Source organism: Zosterops lateralis, assembly GCF_965231275.1.
Source record: "Zosterops lateralis genome assembly, chromosome: 8".
Taxonomy (NCBI): Eukaryota; Metazoa; Chordata; class Aves; order Passeriformes; family Zosteropidae; genus Zosterops; species Zosterops lateralis.
Genome location: NC_139768.1, coordinates 12692995 through 12711176, shown reverse-complemented (window position 1 = coordinate 12711176; position 18182 = coordinate 12692995). Strand labels below are relative to the sequence as shown.

General features: G+C 34.2%; 1 protein-coding gene across 4 annotated transcripts in view; it reads left to right on the top strand.

Annotated features, from left to right (window-relative positions):
* The window catches only part of EXOC6 (exocyst complex component 6), a gene marked incomplete at its 3' end in the record, with an annotated part of 86740 nt that overhangs the window by 24268 nt on the left and 44290 nt on the right, over positions 1 to 18182 (top strand). For 2 of the 4 annotated variants that reach the window (XM_083866011.1, XM_083866008.1), the window contains exons 6-17: positions 3983 to 4187; positions 5279 to 5434; positions 6129 to 6197; positions 9458 to 9541; positions 9635 to 9681; positions 10065 to 10185; positions 12057 to 12128; positions 12718 to 12815; positions 13906 to 14011; positions 15865 to 15971; positions 16960 to 17071; positions 17871 to 18005. In XM_083866011.1, the coding sequence (XP_083722137.1) occupies positions 3983 to 4187; positions 5279 to 5434; positions 6129 to 6197; positions 9458 to 9541; positions 9635 to 9681; positions 10065 to 10185; positions 12057 to 12128; positions 12718 to 12815; positions 13906 to 14011; positions 15865 to 15971; positions 16960 to 17071; positions 17871 to 18005 (1312 nt within the window). Of the gene's footprint in view, positions 1 to 3982; positions 4188 to 5278; positions 5435 to 6128; positions 6198 to 9457; positions 9542 to 9634; positions 9682 to 10064; positions 10186 to 12056; positions 12129 to 12717; positions 12816 to 13905; positions 14012 to 15861; positions 15972 to 16959; positions 17072 to 17870; positions 18006 to 18182 lie in introns of all 4 variants that reach the window. The other 2 variants (XM_083866010.1, XM_083866009.1) reach the window with 1 other exon arrangement.

The following is an 18182-nucleotide window of genomic DNA, read 5'->3' as shown; positions in this document are numbered from 1 at the left end:
TGCACTTACACAATTCATGCTTGAAATTTTAAGTCAGAGATAAGGTCATCACACATTTCATACAGCTCTGTTACCATGGCCTTAGTGTTTGGATTTTGATACGTGTCTTGGGGGGCAGGTCCTGTCTGCTTTAAGTAATTGTAGTCTGATTGGGAATAGCTAGAACTGGTGTTTTTGCAAGTCTTTCTTGACAGTAAATATTACAAAAAATCCAAACCCATCATACAATGGAAGTAATTCAATAAGTCAGTCTGCTAAGGTTGTTGCTGAATCGTCTCAAATCTTTTGTGGGAGGGACTGAAGAACGAGTATAGTGTTTCAGAGTGAGCTTTTTGCCCTGAAAGACTTGGATTTGTTTTTTGACCTCGTTATAAGCTTCCTTACAAACTGTGGGAAAGGCAAAGTTGATTAGTTATTTAGCTTACTAAAACTCACTGAGACAGTTATGCATCCTTTCTCTGCCTAAACCTTCCAAGCATCCAAATAAATCTTAAGATTTAAAGGATGCAAATATGAAAAATTCATAATTCATGTAAGTTGGTTCTACCCATGTTGGTATGGAAGATATCAGAACAGATAAAACCATGGTAATTTGATTTTGTTTTTGTGCATTGTTTGGGAACAGTGTCAGAATGAAGCACTGGATTTTACCAGCAGCAAATCAATACTTCTCAGAGCTACCATGGATCTGGAAAAAAACTCCATCAGAATTTATTTGATGGTTATTTGATACTGAAATGTCAGCTGCTTTCTTTGTCACCATTCTCAAGCATTATTAGTTTGATAATTTCACTTTCTAAAAAAATTTCCTACCACATCATTATTGACAAAAATGGTATTCCATCCACATATCTTTGTTTTTTCCACATAGCAGCTGTTTAATCTGATTTTCAGAAATACTAAGCCTTTGATTTACTTTATGGAAGTTTCAGAGTTAGTACTGCCTCTATCTCAGTTCACGGTCCTTTGGGCAACTGATAAAATTCGTATGCTGGAAAAGTTTAAAACTTAGGTTAAAGTTGGTAAGGCAGCTAGATTTAAAAATGAAATAAATACTCCCTTAAATGTATTTGATAGCAAAGTTTTAGGTATTTAGTCAGTGGAAATGTAGTAAGTAAGAATATACAGTATTTCCTCTAAGGAAAGCACTAAAGTTGGAGAATACTACTGTTTTTTTCTTTGTAAACTAGGCTTGTTTCCTTAATTAAAATAAAATGGGGATTTTGTCTCTCATTTTTATTCAGCAGGGAATTTGGGATGTAACTGTGTGGGTTTTTTACTTAATAAGCTTGTGTGCAAATAAATTATTCTCAGTTAATTCAGTCTTTGAGTTCCTCTTGCTCCTGATCTGTGTAATTATTTTACTGCTGTAGTTTAACTTGATGGGGCTTTTTTAGTAAGTTGTGGTATTTCTCTTTACCGCCTCCACACAACACTCTGCGGATAAAAATCTTTAAAGTTCTTTTTGTCATTTAGTACATAAAGGAACACTTTATGTACACTAAAGTAATGGTCATTTTATTTTAATTTTTGGGGTTTTGTGTGTTGATGTTTTATATTCTATGCAGGCCTGGCCATTCTGTGCCTGGGGAATTTTGCAAAAAATAAGATAAAACACTAATACTAATCTTTGGGGGGGGTGGGGTGGGGGGATGGCTGTTTCTTTGTTGTGAGGTTTTTTAAATTTACTTTTGTGTTGTGTTTTGGTTTTTATTTCCTTGTTCTTGCTGGTATTAGAAGGTTTCATTTTTACAGTTTGGAGATTTTAGTAAATCTGTTGTGCAGTTTTCTCTTTCTGGTGTCAAAATGGATCAGTTCTGCATAGTCTTATCATATGACCCATATTGGTGTTTCTAACTTGTGTCTTCAGTTTGAAAAAAATTACAAGTTTTGCATCGAGGAGCATATTCTTATAAGATCAGCTCAGAAGAACAGACAGAAGAATGCCATATTTATATGAAAAAATAACTTTGAAGATACTTCTTTAACTCATTTGTAGTCAAATGGGCAATTTTCACCCTATGTGATTGATAATACATGATGGGAACTAATAATATTGTCAAAACCTTCAGCATTGAGTTAAATCTGTGGAAGGTTTTAAAATCTAAATACATTATTTCTGTGAAATGATATGCAAAACTTTTTGGTTTAAATCCTGACCTGCAGATGACCTTCAAATTAATAAGACTTCAGTGCTTTATCAGAACAGATGTTAAAAGGGCAAGGTCCTGAGCTCCATATATGTATAATTAGTAAGAGACTCTAGAATGGATTTAGAATGGATTATGTTAATTCTGATCTTAGAGTCAGCAGTCAAAAACCTTCCAGATGAACTAACACTGTTCTGATAAGCTGATCTGTATAATTTAAATAAAAACCTTTTATACGATTTTGATGCTATTATGGTTTTATTCCCCAGAAGTCTCACCATGTGGCACTCTTGGCCATTTTCTATTTAGAAAAACAAAACCCACACACATAAACCCCCCAGACCTTTTCTTATGTGCAACATTCCCATCACCTTATGTATATTTTATATAAACCAAGCATATAACAAACAAAAGCTCCTAATTTACACTTGAAACCTCTTTATTTGCAGTCTTCTGAAAGCAGCTCTGTTCTGGAATAAAAGAGAAGATTTTTCCCATCCTCCAACTATGCTGAGTTGTTAACTTAGCAATGTCTTGATTAAGAAGATTCAAAATACTGTCTTAATTTCAGAATTGAACAAGAAGTCATGGCTCTAGTGTTAGTAATTTGTTATTCTTTGTCTACTGAAGGAAACCAGAAACTTGAATTACATTTTTAAAAAGTGTTTACTCACTATATTTACAAAGAAGTGTCTAGAAACTAAAGAACCGTAAAGGATACTTTCCTAGGTTTTCTCTTTTGAATGGATTTTCCTCATAATGAGCTTTTTCCCTCAAAATAATTTGGTAATTTTTCAAAACAGATTATGTTGGCCTTTAAGGAAGAAAAAGGTATTAAAATTATGGAAGAAAAGCTGAAAATGGGTTAAGGATATTATTCCATATTTGTGGAAAGAAAGGATTTGAACTAGCAGCAGGTTAACTCCATCTGATCTGAGTGTTTGTGCTTTTCCCATTTAAGACCAAGGCACAAGGAATCTGTTTACCTTATTCTGTTCTAATCGAACAAACTAAATTAATTTTCCCAACTCCCTCCAGGGCTGAGTAGCTGGTAAGAATACTACATAAAGGGAAATTATTATCACATCTGCAATTGACTGCTGTCCTACTCATATTTAGCCTGGTTCCTGTACCTCTCTTTAAACTATGGTTGAGATCACAGGTTTCTTGATTTGTTAATTCAATGTAGTTGTTTTCTGGGTGGGGTAGACTGTATTTTGTCAGAAGAGTTAATAAGTTTGTGGTTTACAGCAAAATATGATAAACTGCTGGAAAGAAGCATTGGTCAGGATAGGTGTGTCTGTGTTTTTTCTGACTAAGGATGGTAGAAGGAGGGTGGGCATAGATGTGTGTATGTGTTCACATATACCTGAAGAAGGCAGATACCTGCAGGCATGCTTTTTCAAGATTTTTTTCTCATTGTTTTGTGCATATACTGCAGTGTTGGGTGCTTGGCAGTTTGTGTTTCAGAAAAATACCCAAATCATTAAAAAACCCTAATCAGTTCAATCTAGAAGGGAAGACAATAGTCATGACTTCAGTGTCTCCATTCTGCGGGATGCTCCATGTGGTACCAGGACTATTGATCAGAGAACAGTTAATACTGTAGGAGTCTGCTTAAAGTTTTGACTTGGCTGAGTCATTCTGGCACTTCACTGGAGTGAAGTGTTTAGTTTTTTTCAAACTAAGGCATTATATGGATGACCTTTTGATTGTTAATTTTTCTAAGAATAGAATACATTAATTAGATGCATATTGATACATATATTTGATAAATTATTTTACCAACTTTTTATAAGAAGCTACATGATTTTGTTTTGATCTCTTTGTAGATACTATTCTGCTTTGAAAACAATGGAGCAGCTAGAAAATCTGTATCTTCCTAGAGTTAGCCAATATCGCTTTTGCCAGATAATGATAGAAAATCTTCCAAAACTGCGTGAAGAAATAAAAGAAATATCCATGTCAGATCTGAAGGACTTCTTAGAGAGTATTCGAAAGCATTCTGACAGAATTGGGGAAACTGCCATGAAACAGGTAAGCCAGCTGAACAGAATGACTTTGGTCCTGTTGTTTAGTGAAAATTTCAGTTTCATTAGTGTCAAATTATCCCAGAAGGTTTGTTCAAAGATTACAGTCATCCCACAGACCTCTGAGTAAAGATGGAGAGCTGTGAACTGCGAATGTGTTGTGTGGTTTTTATCAGTGTCCTAGACAAGAAGTAGTTTCTTCCCTGAGAAAGGAAGGAAAGATGCCGTATTTCTTAAGTTTCAAGAAATTATGAAGTACTTTGAGTAGTCAGCTGCTGGATAGTCTGTATCTCAGCAGCTACTGAGATACAAAACAAAGAGCAGTCTATCTGGCCAGCTGCCCAGGATGAATTAGACAAAAGAGATGTTGAGATAATTGCCTAGTTCTCTCCAAAGTGCTACTCCTGCAGAAGACTAAGGTAAGAGCCAGAAGAAGACTGAGACAGCTGGAGGCCTTACCTACTCCATCACAAAATAATCTGCCACTTCAGAGCACTACTACTAGGCAAGGTTTAAAGTAGTTAATGTTTTTAAAATTTATTTGGAGAGCAAATACCATTTTCATTTGACTTCTCATTGGCAGAATTCAAGTTGGGTTGCCATTTTGTCATCTAAGGTTCTTGTAAAATGCAGCATTGATTATGATAAATGAAACTCAATTGCAAGGTTATGCAGTGCTGCCTTCAATAGTAAGGGCAATACAGTGCCTTTGACTTCGGCAGCTGACTGCTCACTTAGACTTAATTGAAGACAGCAAAAAAAGTATTTGGGAGCTCAGATACCTGTACTTCATTTAAATGTTGATTCTCTACAGTTTATGACCAGGAAAAGTATAAATTGATTTTTTTTAAAAAGTCTGGCTTTAAAATTTTCTTATGGGGGTTAGGGAAAAGTTATCCAGGATTCACTATTGAATTCATTTATCATCCCAAAGTGATTAAAGGCAAAATCACTGGTGTAGTCTAAGGGTGTGCATGCACCTTGCAGTTATACTGTTGTGTATTCAATTGCTCTGCCTGTTTTTCATGTCTTAGCATATACTCATCAGCGATGAAATTTGAATTGCATGCCTCTTAATTGTTTCTACTCTTAAAACAGGCACAGCAGCAGAAAACCTTTAGTACTGCTCTTCAGAAGCAGAATAATGTAAACTATGGTCGGAATATGCATTTAGGTAGAAACAGGATTTTGGATTCCAAGAATGAAATCACACTGAAGCGAACATTTGAAGATGAGGATGAGCATGAAGAAGAGGTAACTATGTACTAAATCAGTTCATCTTACTTGAAGTGAATTTTATAGGTTTACTGAACGAAACTCGCTGTCTTTATGCTGTCTTTAGATGGTTAGCATTAGTTAGAAAAATACACAGAACATCTTCAAGGTGTACCAGTCCAGATCAGCATTTCAGGGTGAAAAATTAGTGCTAAAATATTAATTAATGCTAATATTAATATTAATTAATATTAATGCTAGCTTTAGCATTATGTTTGAGGACATTCAGTTGGACAGGACTTGCAGGTATTCTGGAATTCAGTTGCAGCTTATGTCATACATTACCTGCCCACTGTTAGTGTTATGTGGCCCACTAAAATATTCTGGTGTTGCTAAATTCTGCATTTTGGTGTTGAGGACCTCAGCTTAGGTAAGACTTCTTTCATCTGTCAGATACTCAATATTCCAAAATTGAATAAAACAGTGAGCATTTAGATCTTTAAATCTGATGCTCTGGAAACACAGAGAAGGGAGTGTGGTATTGTAACACAAATAAATTTTGACTAATGGAAAAGAAGGAGAGATTGAAGCAATTGTTTTATTGTTTTCTCATAGAAGCCATGCATTTTTGAGTCCTTATTATGTAGACAAATTCTGTTGGCAATATATCCCATTTTGCAGATTATATGCTTATTATGTTTTATATACTCTTTGTTTTCCTTTCCTTCTTCAGGTTTTAACTGCCCAAGATCTTGTAGACTTTTCTCCAGTCTATAGGTGTTTGCACATCTACTCAGTCTTGGTATGTATTAAGGTGACCTCAAAAAGAGATTTAAATTTTTGAAGTTACATATTCATTTTCACATTGTTCATACTCCTCATAGTTCCCAAACAGGCAGGTGTATTGCTTCTAGTGTTAGTAGTTCTGGATGAACCAGCTGAAATGGGTATGGGTACTCAGGGCATGAGCCTATGAGTTCTTTTGTGTGCATCATAAAGGACACTCCACAAGGCATTTATTACCTAGATGTTTTTAAGTAAAATAGGCATGTTTGCCTTAATACTGGTATCCACACTTTCACAGTTCCCACAAGTGTTCCATGGTACCCAAGTATTTGGATGAATGTTACAAAACAGGAATATTCGTTCTGAATCTTGTGGAAATCCGAGTAGTAGCAAAAAATAGGAAGCAAAATCTGGAGATTCTGGCAGGGTGTGCCCAGATTAGATTGGAAAAACTTCCTTTTGGAAACATGGTAGCAAATTGTTTGTTGTTATCTTTCCTGTGTCTCAGATACTTTTGAAGTCAGATTATACAGAATTTAAGTGACATATCAGTGACATGTAGATGATGTGCTTGGAAGTATTGCTAATCCTACAGTCTCAGCTGCACCTGCCTTCAGCCTTTCAGGCTGGGTTATCTTCTTTTTATGGAATCCTTGCAGCTGTGTTACATGAAAGCTTGCATACTGAAATACCCTCTAAAATGTAATTTCACTGTATTTTTTTTTAAATAAAAATGCAAACAAAACCATCATTAATTGTTCATCTCACTGAAAAGTTGGGAGGGACAGAAAGACAGGCTGCCAGAACTGTTGAAAGAGTGGACTGCTTCTTTTAACAGAGAACAGTGGGAAATAACACATAAAAAAGAATGTGCAAAATCAAGTGTACCAGTTAACAACAGCTGCTAATTCTTTATTTAGTATAATAAAGGAACAGGAAGTAAAATTGGTAGATGTCATTTAAAAATAATGCATAATTGTATTTTTCACTTTGACAAGGATCCTGAAGTTGCACCCTTGATCCAAAGATATGCTTTTTGGGTTTACACAAGAAGTTTTCCAGATTCCAAATTTGCTGGAGACAGAAAACAGCTTGGAGTGCACCCTGATATCAAAAAGGGTTGTTGATATAGACTTCTGGCCAGCATAATTTCCTTAGTAAGCCATGATAGCATTATCAAGAGTTGCGCATTAGCCACTTCTGGGAGTCCTTCTCATTTACCTTGTGTTGCAAACCATGTCTTTTGCGTATAGAGAACTTTAGAGAGATTAAAGAAGAGGAGTTGATACCAGATGACTTTTCATTTCTCTAATAAGGATCTTACAGCAAGTGTTACATTCTTAATGAATTCTGTCCCTGCTACAAAATTGTAGAAAATATTCTAATTTTACACAAGACAGAAGTTTTCTACTCTGCTTCTTCATATTGAAGAAGAAAGCACAATTTTTATATACCTCAATATTACACAGCTTGTGATTCCAACCTAGTGATGGCAAGATACATACATACCAAACATAGACTGTATTTATGGACCAGTAACCTTTCTTTAAACTAGAAACTTATGAGAAATATACATAAAGATCTTTTTTTAGCCTGTGTATTATGTGAGATGCTGTATATATAAATTCTAGAGAACATACCCCTGCCCCTTTTGCATGTAATGTTACCTTTTATTAAAACACCGTATCAGTGTAAAACAAGTGTATCTATGGTGTGAAATAGGACTTGATATATTAGCAATATTCCTAAAATTTATAACAAAACATGAACTGATTTATTGCTTCCGTTGATAGAAACTCATGCAATTTTGGAAGCTGGGAAAAACAAATGTGTTGTTTTGTTATATTTTATCTTGCCTAGGCTTTGCTGATTCAGTGAGTGAAACATCAGGGTTGTTGGTATATTCTGTTGATTGCTTCAGCACGTCTGGTTCAAACAGTTCTTGTGCCTGAATTGTTAATCGTGACTCCATAGTATAGCATGGTCTATAAATAATCATAAGATATTTTACATCTCCACTCATGGTGTGGATTTGAGAAGAACAGCTAGTCATTTTCACTTGAGAAGCTTTTGTCAGGACTGGGTAGAGATTTGATGCTGGAGGTAGATGCCAACAATCTGAAAACTGCACTGGATATTTGGGCAGGAGGTGAATGGTTGGTATGTGACCATTAGGTGTTTGTATGAATTGGAGCAGGCTGTATAAAGTTCTGCTGCAACAGACAGTTACTGTTAGTAAATGCATAGTGTTAGTAAAATTGCATCTTGGTTTCAAGTGATTTTGTTTTTAAGCAAAGTCTCTTTTACTTTTAGGCTGTCATGGGTTTACAGTATTTCTAAATATGACTAAATATTCATTATAAACTACATTTATATTTTAGAACGAAGTTAGGTAAGTCATGCTGGATTAATAGGATAAAATGTCTGTTATAATTTGATTTGAAGATTTTTTGGAAGAGCAAGTAACGGAATTCTGAATAGCCATGGCCTAATATTACACTCATAAACTAAAAACAGACCTTAAAAATGCTAAGCTGCTTTATTCTGCTTGCATACAAATTGCATGTGGTTTGGTAGATAGATAAGTCAATGTAGCACTGATTTCAAATAGACAGATGGTTTCTACTGAATGGTCATCTTAATGAGATGAGTAGGATGTCACTTGAATTCCTCATAATATAATCTTTAGGCACAGAAGGTATTGTATTTTTGAGGATCGTGATAGGAAAAAAATCCAAATCCACGCTCATTATAAATTCAAAGAGAATAAGTAAATATTCAATAAATCTCATGTGTGTCTTTTCTCAGGCAAAGCTAATGCAGGCAGTGTTCAGATGTGTCATATATTCACAGAAGCATCTTTGTAACAACTTTATAATGCAGTTACTTTCTTGAATAACCTAGAGAAATGTTTTAGGAGACAATTAGTTTAAATTATACAGTAATAGGCAATATGCCTTGTCTATGAATATTAATATACTCTGAAAGTTGTAGTTTAAAAGTGGACATACTGTTTAAAATGCATAATGTTGCTTGACAAAATGTAGGCATGTGAGCAAAATTTCTATTTACAGTATAGGCTGTAAGCTTCTCTACAGAAAAAGGTAATTTCTGCATATTTCATACATGGAAGACTTTGCTGGTGTCAGCTGGAGGTTTACATGTGGAATAAATGCAAAATATGTGCTTAGTTTAAAAGAATTCTGCCTTTAAATTCAGAAGGGTCTTTTTCACACTGAGACTATTATTTTTTTGAGTACTTATGTCTTTTTTTAGGGTGATGGAGAAATATTTGAAAATTACTACAGAAAACAAAGGAGGAAACAAGCGAGATTAGTTCTGCAACCACAGTCAAGCATGGTAATCAATGCTTTCAGTTTTGCATTGATTTGAGTTGAAGCTAATGCTTAGTGGTATTTTTGTTCCTAAGCTTGTTTTCTTTTTCATTGAAAGCATGAAACAGTAGAAGGCTACAGAAGATACTTCAGTCAAATTGTAGGGTAAGTTTTCTAAATGAAAATTTATTTCAGTTTTACTGTGTTGATTCTTAATTCAATCTGTGTTTGCCTATTGTCCAAGAACTTTCTTCTGCAAGATTCAGTTTGTGCAAATCATGTGGATAGTTATTGCTGGATCTGAGCAGGAAAGAGCATCCAGATCCTACCAGCACAGTGCCCTACAAGGACTTTCCAGCAGTCTGGGCTCCAGATGACATGAAACAAACTTTTCACATTTTTACTTCATTCTGGGTGAAGCACAGCACCAGACCTACTGAAGTGTCACTGCTCCAGTGGGGAAGGTTTTGGCTATGCATGGGTGTGAAGGGTAGTATTTGCTCTAGTATTAGAAAGAACATAATAATTTGAGTATTATTTTGTTTTAGTTTCTTTGTAGTAGAAGACCACATTTTACATGTAACCCAAGGACTGGTAACTAGGACATACACTGATGAACTCTGGAACATGGCCCTTTCCAAGATCATTGCTGTTCTTAGAACGCATTCAGTAAGTGAGAAGTTTTGTCAGTATTGCAGTTTAAATCCTCTTAGTTTAGAGCTCTATGTATTTAAGGCTGGGATAGCAACAAAGTGAAAAATTACACCTCTCTCATGTTTTCTTTTTCTTGTGATTAAAAATTGCTCAGATTTGGGAGGGAGCCTGCCAAGCTTTTGTTTTTCCCAACAGTATCAGGCTGTGATCCGCAGCCATGGGCTATTTGCATAATCCTCCGCTGATTTACAACTCACTGGGTCTTCCAAACCTCCTCTTAGTCCAGCAGTTTAGAATATGCAGAGTTAATCTGCTGTTATTATTGCAATCCTTCCTCATTAGTCTCAACTGACCTCTTCATTAGATCAGATTGAATAGTTCAGCACTGAAAGCACCACCAGGAAATAGTTCCTAATTATCATTCCAAATGCTGTGTTTCCAAAATAAACTCCACCAGCAAAACCCTTGCAGCTCTCTCTTCAATGCTATAGTAGTGTTATGTTTATGTTGAAGTAAAGGTATTAGAAAAATTCTGTATCACTTGGGTATTTCAGTGCATTCAAGTGTGTCTCCTAAAGTTATATTCCTACTTTAGCTGCAGTGATGCTGGATGCTATTTCTTATTTCTCTGTGAAAAACCAATGGAATACACATTGTTTACTCAGACTGACTGATAATTGCTTCAGAGTTTACTATTGGTGTAACTTTTACTGTCGGAAACAACACGAGAACTTTATCTTTCCCTCTTTAATGTTTGCAAGCAGCATTTCCTTTATGGAAGGTTATTTTTATTGTTATTTAAAACTGATCTTTAATTCAAGAAAAAAAATGTATTTCAAATATACTGAGGAAAAATGGGGAAGAAGTTGAGACTGCAACCACAATTATCATAGGACCCTTATTAGCAGTGGTACATGCGATGTTCTCATACTTTTTTACTTCTTTTGAGAGGATTATTGAGATATATTCATCCAGCATTTTTTAAAGCTAAATACTTTGCTAGTTAATTGTCCCCATGTGAATTTATACACCTATATGAGAATATGATGATTTAAAAGTTGAAAGTAATGTAATCTCTACAGAACTCTTCAAAGTCTTTTCATGTTCTTGGTCACTATTTCTTCTCTATATGCTTAACTCCTATGAAACCCAATTCTATCAGCTTCTCTCTAACATCATCCTACTGAAGACTAATGTTTAGATAAATAAACCAAACCCTTCCTTTTAATGAAGTGTGCTAAGAGCAAAACTTCAAGAAAGGTGAAACAAGTGTATATTGTCTTCAACCAATACTATATTCACAGCTCTAAATTATTTCAATAGAAATCTTTTTTTACTTTATCCAGTATTTCAAATAATGAAGCTGGGGTGAAAGCCTTAGTTGTATGACTCTACACCTCTGAAAATCAAATTTCAGTTTCAGTCATCTAGTAAATAACTTAATGTCTTGACCTTGTTATTATCCAATTTAAATTTGAAATTGTTTAGAAAATATTTTAATAAGTTTTACCTATACTGCTGGAAAAAACTGTTTGAGGTGGGATTAGTTAGACCCAGGCTTGGTGGTCAAAAGAATGTCCTGTGGAACCTCTCTGATACTGATTCAGCCAAGTGTGCTTATGTTCCACTAAAATAAACGTAATTTGCTGATTTTCTGTTCCAGTACACCATGCTGGTATTATTTTAATCTCATATTTTAGTTGACGTTTTCTGAATTTTTACACCATTGATAGTTATATAAAAATTTAATGAATACTTTTCTATAGCTGGACTAAGTAAAGACAAACAAGACTAAATTGTTTTTCGCTAAGGAGAAGTTTAACTTGTGATACTATCCTTTGAAAATGTTAAATACTTTTAATAAAACCAGAATTTCTCAATTTCAGTCATATTGCAGTGATCCTGACCTTGTTCTGGAACTGAAGAATCTCATTGTAGTATTTGCTGATACTTTGCAGGTACATACTTATTAAATTATTATTTTAACTGAAATTCTTGTAGTCAGGTTTTAACTTTAGGTGAGTGCAATGTTTGCATTTTCGTGAATCATATCTACAAATCAAACCCCAAATTGCACAGTAGTATTAAAAATGTATTTCTTGTCTTAGATCCTCATTTTCAGTATTATGAACTGAACATATGTGTTCTGGGCTATCCAGCACACATCAGTTATTCATATCTATGCAAAATAGTTTTGTAATTTGTACACACTTGTCTTTTAAAAATGCTTTACTTCTCATCTTAAAAAAGAATATCATTCCAGTTACCATTAACTCTTTAGCTGAAAGACTATGTGAGCATCACTGGAGAGTATTCTTGCAGTTTTTAACAAACAAGGAGAAATGGGGCAAATTTCCCAATGCACAGGATAAATACTTTGCTAAAAATTTAATAAGTCAACATGTAATAGTGTGCTTCAAGTACTGTAATTTGTGTTATAGAGATGATAAAGTCGAGTGTAAATCTCACCTCAGACTTCTGAAGTGTTGTGGTAGGAATTGAGTGTACTGGTTCTTGAACTATCCCCTCTTCATTTTCATCCCTTAGGGCTATGGTTTTCCTGTGAACCGATTATTTGATCTTTTATTTGAAATAAGAGACCAATACAATGAAACACTTCTTAAAAAATGGTCTGGATTGTTCAGGTTAGTATATCAAATAGATGCAATATTGCATCTATTGTTTTTGTTTGAGCTCAAGTTTTTATGATGTAATTCAGAAAGTATTTGTTAACTCAAGTGTTGTCTATGAATTTCAGGTTGGTTAGGACTAAGATATGCATCACATGTAACGACTAGTTAGAAGAAGAGACAGCAAGTACTGCTTCTATGGTTAATGGAAAGAAGGAAGGTCTCCAAAGGGACATTATTGGAGAAACATGCATGAGAGAGACATCTGTTTCTCTTCTTTAGGAATCTGACAATTTCAGGTTATTGCAATAGGGCTTTAGGTTCCTAATTTAATTTGTCTTAATGTTTACTGTTGGCTGATATGCATGTTTGCCTGACAAACTACTGACATTGACTATGTCTTAATTTTTTAATGAAGGACATTTTCGACCAGTTCCTTGGAATCATTTGATTGAATAAAATCTAAACCCAGAAATATGTCAACCTGAGGCTGTACTCCAAAGCCTATTTGCAGATAGGGTGTGATGTCTCAATGTGCAGAAATTGTTTGCCATAAAAGGCTTTATTATGGAAGACTTCAATATTAAATTGACTACTTAAGGTTCTCCAGTTCCCTGTGCTTCTATTACAGACATTTGACTAGTACAGAAGTGCAGAGGGTGTCCAAACAGTGCCGTGGCCATATCCTGCTTGAGGTTCTCTCAATCATCTCCGTTGTCCATATGTAGCTCTGATGCCAAAGTGAGACACTGAATATCAGCTTTAGTGTAGGAGAAGTGCAGGTTTCCTTAATCAGTAGGTATATTATGGTTTGCTCTGGAGTGGATTAGTTGCTCTAAGATTCCTTTGCTGTATTAGGCAGATATGAAAACACTTTAGGGTTTTTTTTTTTTTTCCTCTGTGATTAGACATACTGTAAAGAGTTAACATATATGAAGTATTTCCAAAGTAATCAAAAATGCTTGGGATGTGTAAAGTTCTTAAAACTTTTTGGAGATGCAGACCTAAGTGTGCTGCTAAAATTTCTAATTTTTTTACACATTTTAACACCAGAAAATACTGTAAGTTATATGTCCAATTTTTTTTCACTTCACTTACTCACCAGGGATATTTTTGAAGCAGACAACTACAGCCCTATCCCAGTAGCAAATGAAGAGGAATACAGAATTGTTATAAGCAAATTTCCTTTTCAAGATCCAGAACTGGATAAGGTAAGGGAAACTTTTATGTTACTAAAGTTTGTGGAAATCTAGTTGAAGACACTAGGGACAGTAATGATTTCTCTAATTAAAAAACAATTAAAATTTGAAAAGCTAGGTCGATTAAGAGGCTAAATCACCTTCCTTGTGTGTAATTATCTAGTCATAAGTAAATATGAAAATGAAAGATGAGTCATTTGCTCAGATGTTTTTGCGAATAATGAAACCCACTGTTTTGTAAACAAATTAATAATAGATTTTAATTGATTAGGTCCTTATGTAATTATAATGCAATCTGTCTTTAGCTAAATTTTGCTACAACTTGTGTTTAATTACTCAGTATACATTGTTGTATTGCAAAAATGCATTGGTCAGAGACAATTTCTGTATTTCACTTTTAAATTTAAATATTTGTGTTGGAGCATGTGGGGCAAAATAAACATGAAGGGACTGTGAATAATTCTGCTGTGATAGCACTGCAGTAGGATGTCCTTTTGTAGCCACAGCCATTCTTTCACTACAGACTCTTCACAGAAAGGTGATTAACCTGTTCTGCTATTCAAGAATGATTTTAGAAATACCAGTGAAGAAATGAGAGCTCGTGAAGGAGTCTGTAGAGGGGCACTAAGTCTCAGAACCACCTGACAGTGGGAGTAACTGCTCTAGGGGGAAGCTGTTTTCCACAAGATCTATTGCCACGGATACCTGAAAAAGTGAAAAGCTATTTTAATTCTGTGCTTCAGCAGGGATTTGCCAGCAATTGTAACAGCTGCATGTCATTAATGAAGTGTTGCAAGGAAGGTGCAAAATTAAAGGAGGTTTATATGCTGATTTTTGAATGAGATTCCAGAGTGCTTTCTGGATGCATCCATCCATCAAATTAATTTACTTAGCCATTATAATACTAAAATAATTTAAATATAATGGAAATCCATTACAGTGTTGGAGGTATACTATGCCCTGAGTACTATTTAGCATGGCATATTTTGCTAATAAAGTGCAGAAATTTTTATTTTGTACTAAACAGTTTTATCTGCTATACATGTATCTATGATTACTCCAAGGCTTTTTCTGTTGTTGATGGATGCTTTTTTTTCTAAAGAGAAATTCAATTATTCATGGATGATACCAGTTGTTGATTATTTTTCTCATACATTAGTCATAAACAGAAAAATAATTTTTTGTAAATGTCAAAAATGATGTGTTCAGTGCAGAAATACCTATTTAAGCTGTGTAGATTTAATAGAATTATTCACTTTTGTTCTCCCAAATACAATATCAGCTTTAAAATCAAAGCAAGAAGCATGATTTTATTATTACAATCTTACTACTATTTCCCACATGTTAGTCCAAATTCCTGAAAATAATTCAAACTGCTTTGGTTTTGTGAACCTTAAAAAAATAGTCTGAGCATCCTCAAGATACTTTGAGAGAGTCACAGAAGTGTTGAACTTCTCGAACTTTTTTTTTGCACTGCTTCCTTTGGTAAAGAAAACTTTGTATTTTTGATCCTCTTATCCCAATTACTTCTATCTTTTTCATTCAGATTAAAAGCAGTTTGTGACTTGTTTTTTAATGTGTGTTTATAAATTGCTTTCTGCAGGGGCATCTTGAATTACATAAAATCTCCAAACTTTATCATAATTTAAAGAAGTGATAAAATTCTATTCTGCTTATAAGCGATTTAAACAGATGTTAAACAGCTCAACACATGCAGCTTTGTATTTGATGAAAATCAGAAGAGATTTAAATAGATTAAAATGTTGATAATGTTAAGTGGCTTTCTAATTGTTGTGTTTAGTACCAAGCTCTTGTTGGAATCAGTTTCAAGTCTAAGACAGTATTATCTTTTATTTTCTCAGCAGTCCTTTCCAAAGAAGCTTCCAATGTCTCAGTCAGTGCCTCAGATTTATATGCAGGTGAAGGAATTTATTTATGCAAGCCTTAAGTTTTCAGAGTCACTTCACCGCAGGTAAGCTTGGACTGTCAGGAATGTCGCTGTAAAGTAGCTTGTGGCTTTTCAGCAACCTAAAAATATGTACTAAAATGAAAATACACTTTCTTGTGTACTTGTTTGATTTGCTTGTTTCGTAATTTACATATGTGATTTTTCATATGTATTTAATCTATAAACTATATAATATGTGCATCGGTGAGCATTGCTTGGTGTGGTAAGCAGTTTAAAACACTGCTAGGGTTCTTTGGACAGTATTGACCAGTTTGAATGATCTAGAGAATTTATTTATTTAACAAAGCATGTAAAGATTGAAATGTATAGTTTCATACTGACCATTTCAGGAGTAATTGTTTATCATCCCTGATTACCTCCTAGTGTTTCCCTACTCAGTGCTTTGCGTTTCCTTTGCATTGGTTTCTCCTGTGACAAAATGTGCTGCCTGCATGTTCACTCCCTCTCCTATCCCAGCTTTTTCTGATGGAAAACATCACAATTCACCCATTTCCTTTCCTCTTCTGGCCTTCAAAAGCTTAGTTTTAATTACATAAAATAGAATTCAGAGATCTGAAATCTGGAAGGTATTTGTGGCCTTGTCACCCACTTCTGCACTGTTAAAGATGTAAATTACTCCCTTTCACACATTCTTAATTGATACTGTTTATAATTTACACGTACTAATGAGCACATGTTGACCTCCTTAGTAACTCATTAAAACCCACAAATTAATCTTTACGAACTGCTGTGTCAATAAACATGTCCAAAATCTAAAAATAACAGATTTTTCTTCAGTGTTGAAATTCAGTTAATGGATAATTGGATAGGTGGAAGGAGGTGTTCTATCTGCTAGATCACAGAAAACTTGAAGCAACCAGAATTTAAATCCACATAGAGAATTCTTAGCATCAAAAGCTCCCTTTGCAGGGAAGAAATTAAGATTATTAAGTATTACTGTCAAAGTATTGCTGCCTACAGAATAATTATAAGAATAAACTTTTTTTTTCAGTTCAACAGAAATAGATGATATGCTCAGAAAATCTACAAATTTGCTGCTTACAAGAACTCTAAGTAGCTGTTTACAGAACCTAATTAAAAAACCTCATATAGGTTTAACAGAGGTAAGTTTTGAAACACATATCCAGAACCATGGATTTTAAAACAATCCATGCTGCAACTGTTTTTGTAAATGTCGATATTGACACCACAGTAAGAGAAAATCAAGTAGTGTTTGTTTTAAGATTAAAAATGAAAATAAGTATAAAAAACATCGATATCTATTACATATATAAGAACAATACAATGTTGGTTCTAGCTGGGCCCAGGGATGCCTTTTGAGAGACGTGACAATGAAAGAGTTTTGCGGTTTTTATGATAAACAGAGAGTTGCAGGAAATAAGCCAAAGACATTCATATTTTGTTTACATGCAGAGTATGATTTGTGTGTTCTGTCTAGCAGTTAGTACCACTAATGTTGAGTTTCTCTTTCTTTCTATGAAAAATAGAGTGGAGTGGGATATAACATATACTTGAATGCATCATTCTGCAGACAGTGTTGTGACTTTTTAAGAGCAGTAGATTTAAAAAACAAGCAAATGGCACAATTTAGTGATTATATTTCAGCAATATATTTTCCTTTATTTTCCCTTTTTTAATTCTAAACTATCAATTGGATTTATTTCACTGAGTAGGTGTCTGAAATCTTTGTTTTTGAAATGGTGTAATTGGTCTTTAAGCTACATTATTACTCCTTAGTGGTATTTGAAAGCAAACTTGAAAACTAACAGGAAATAGGTAGCAACCTGAAATACTGAAATGAATTTCTAGTAGCATTGTTCCTGAAAGAAGTAACCATTTACAAAATTAAATGACAATAGGTGATATAAAAAGTTTTTTACAAGTATTTTTTATCTCTTATAGCTTGTTCAAATTATTATAAACACAACACACTTGGAGCAAGCCTGTAAATACCTTGAGGATTTTATATCTAACATTACAAATATTTCACAATTGACTGTTCACACTGCAAGACTTTATGGACTTTCTACATTTAAGGTATGGTATATCTCATCCATTATATGACTATGTCTGAAAAGTTATGTAAATGAAGCATTTTAAAACAAGGGTGAGAGCAAAGTTGCATATCTTCTCATCTTTGTCTCTAAAATAATTCTGAACTCTCAAGCGTTCAATTGTAACACTGAGCAGATAAAGAGTGTTTTTTTGTCTTAT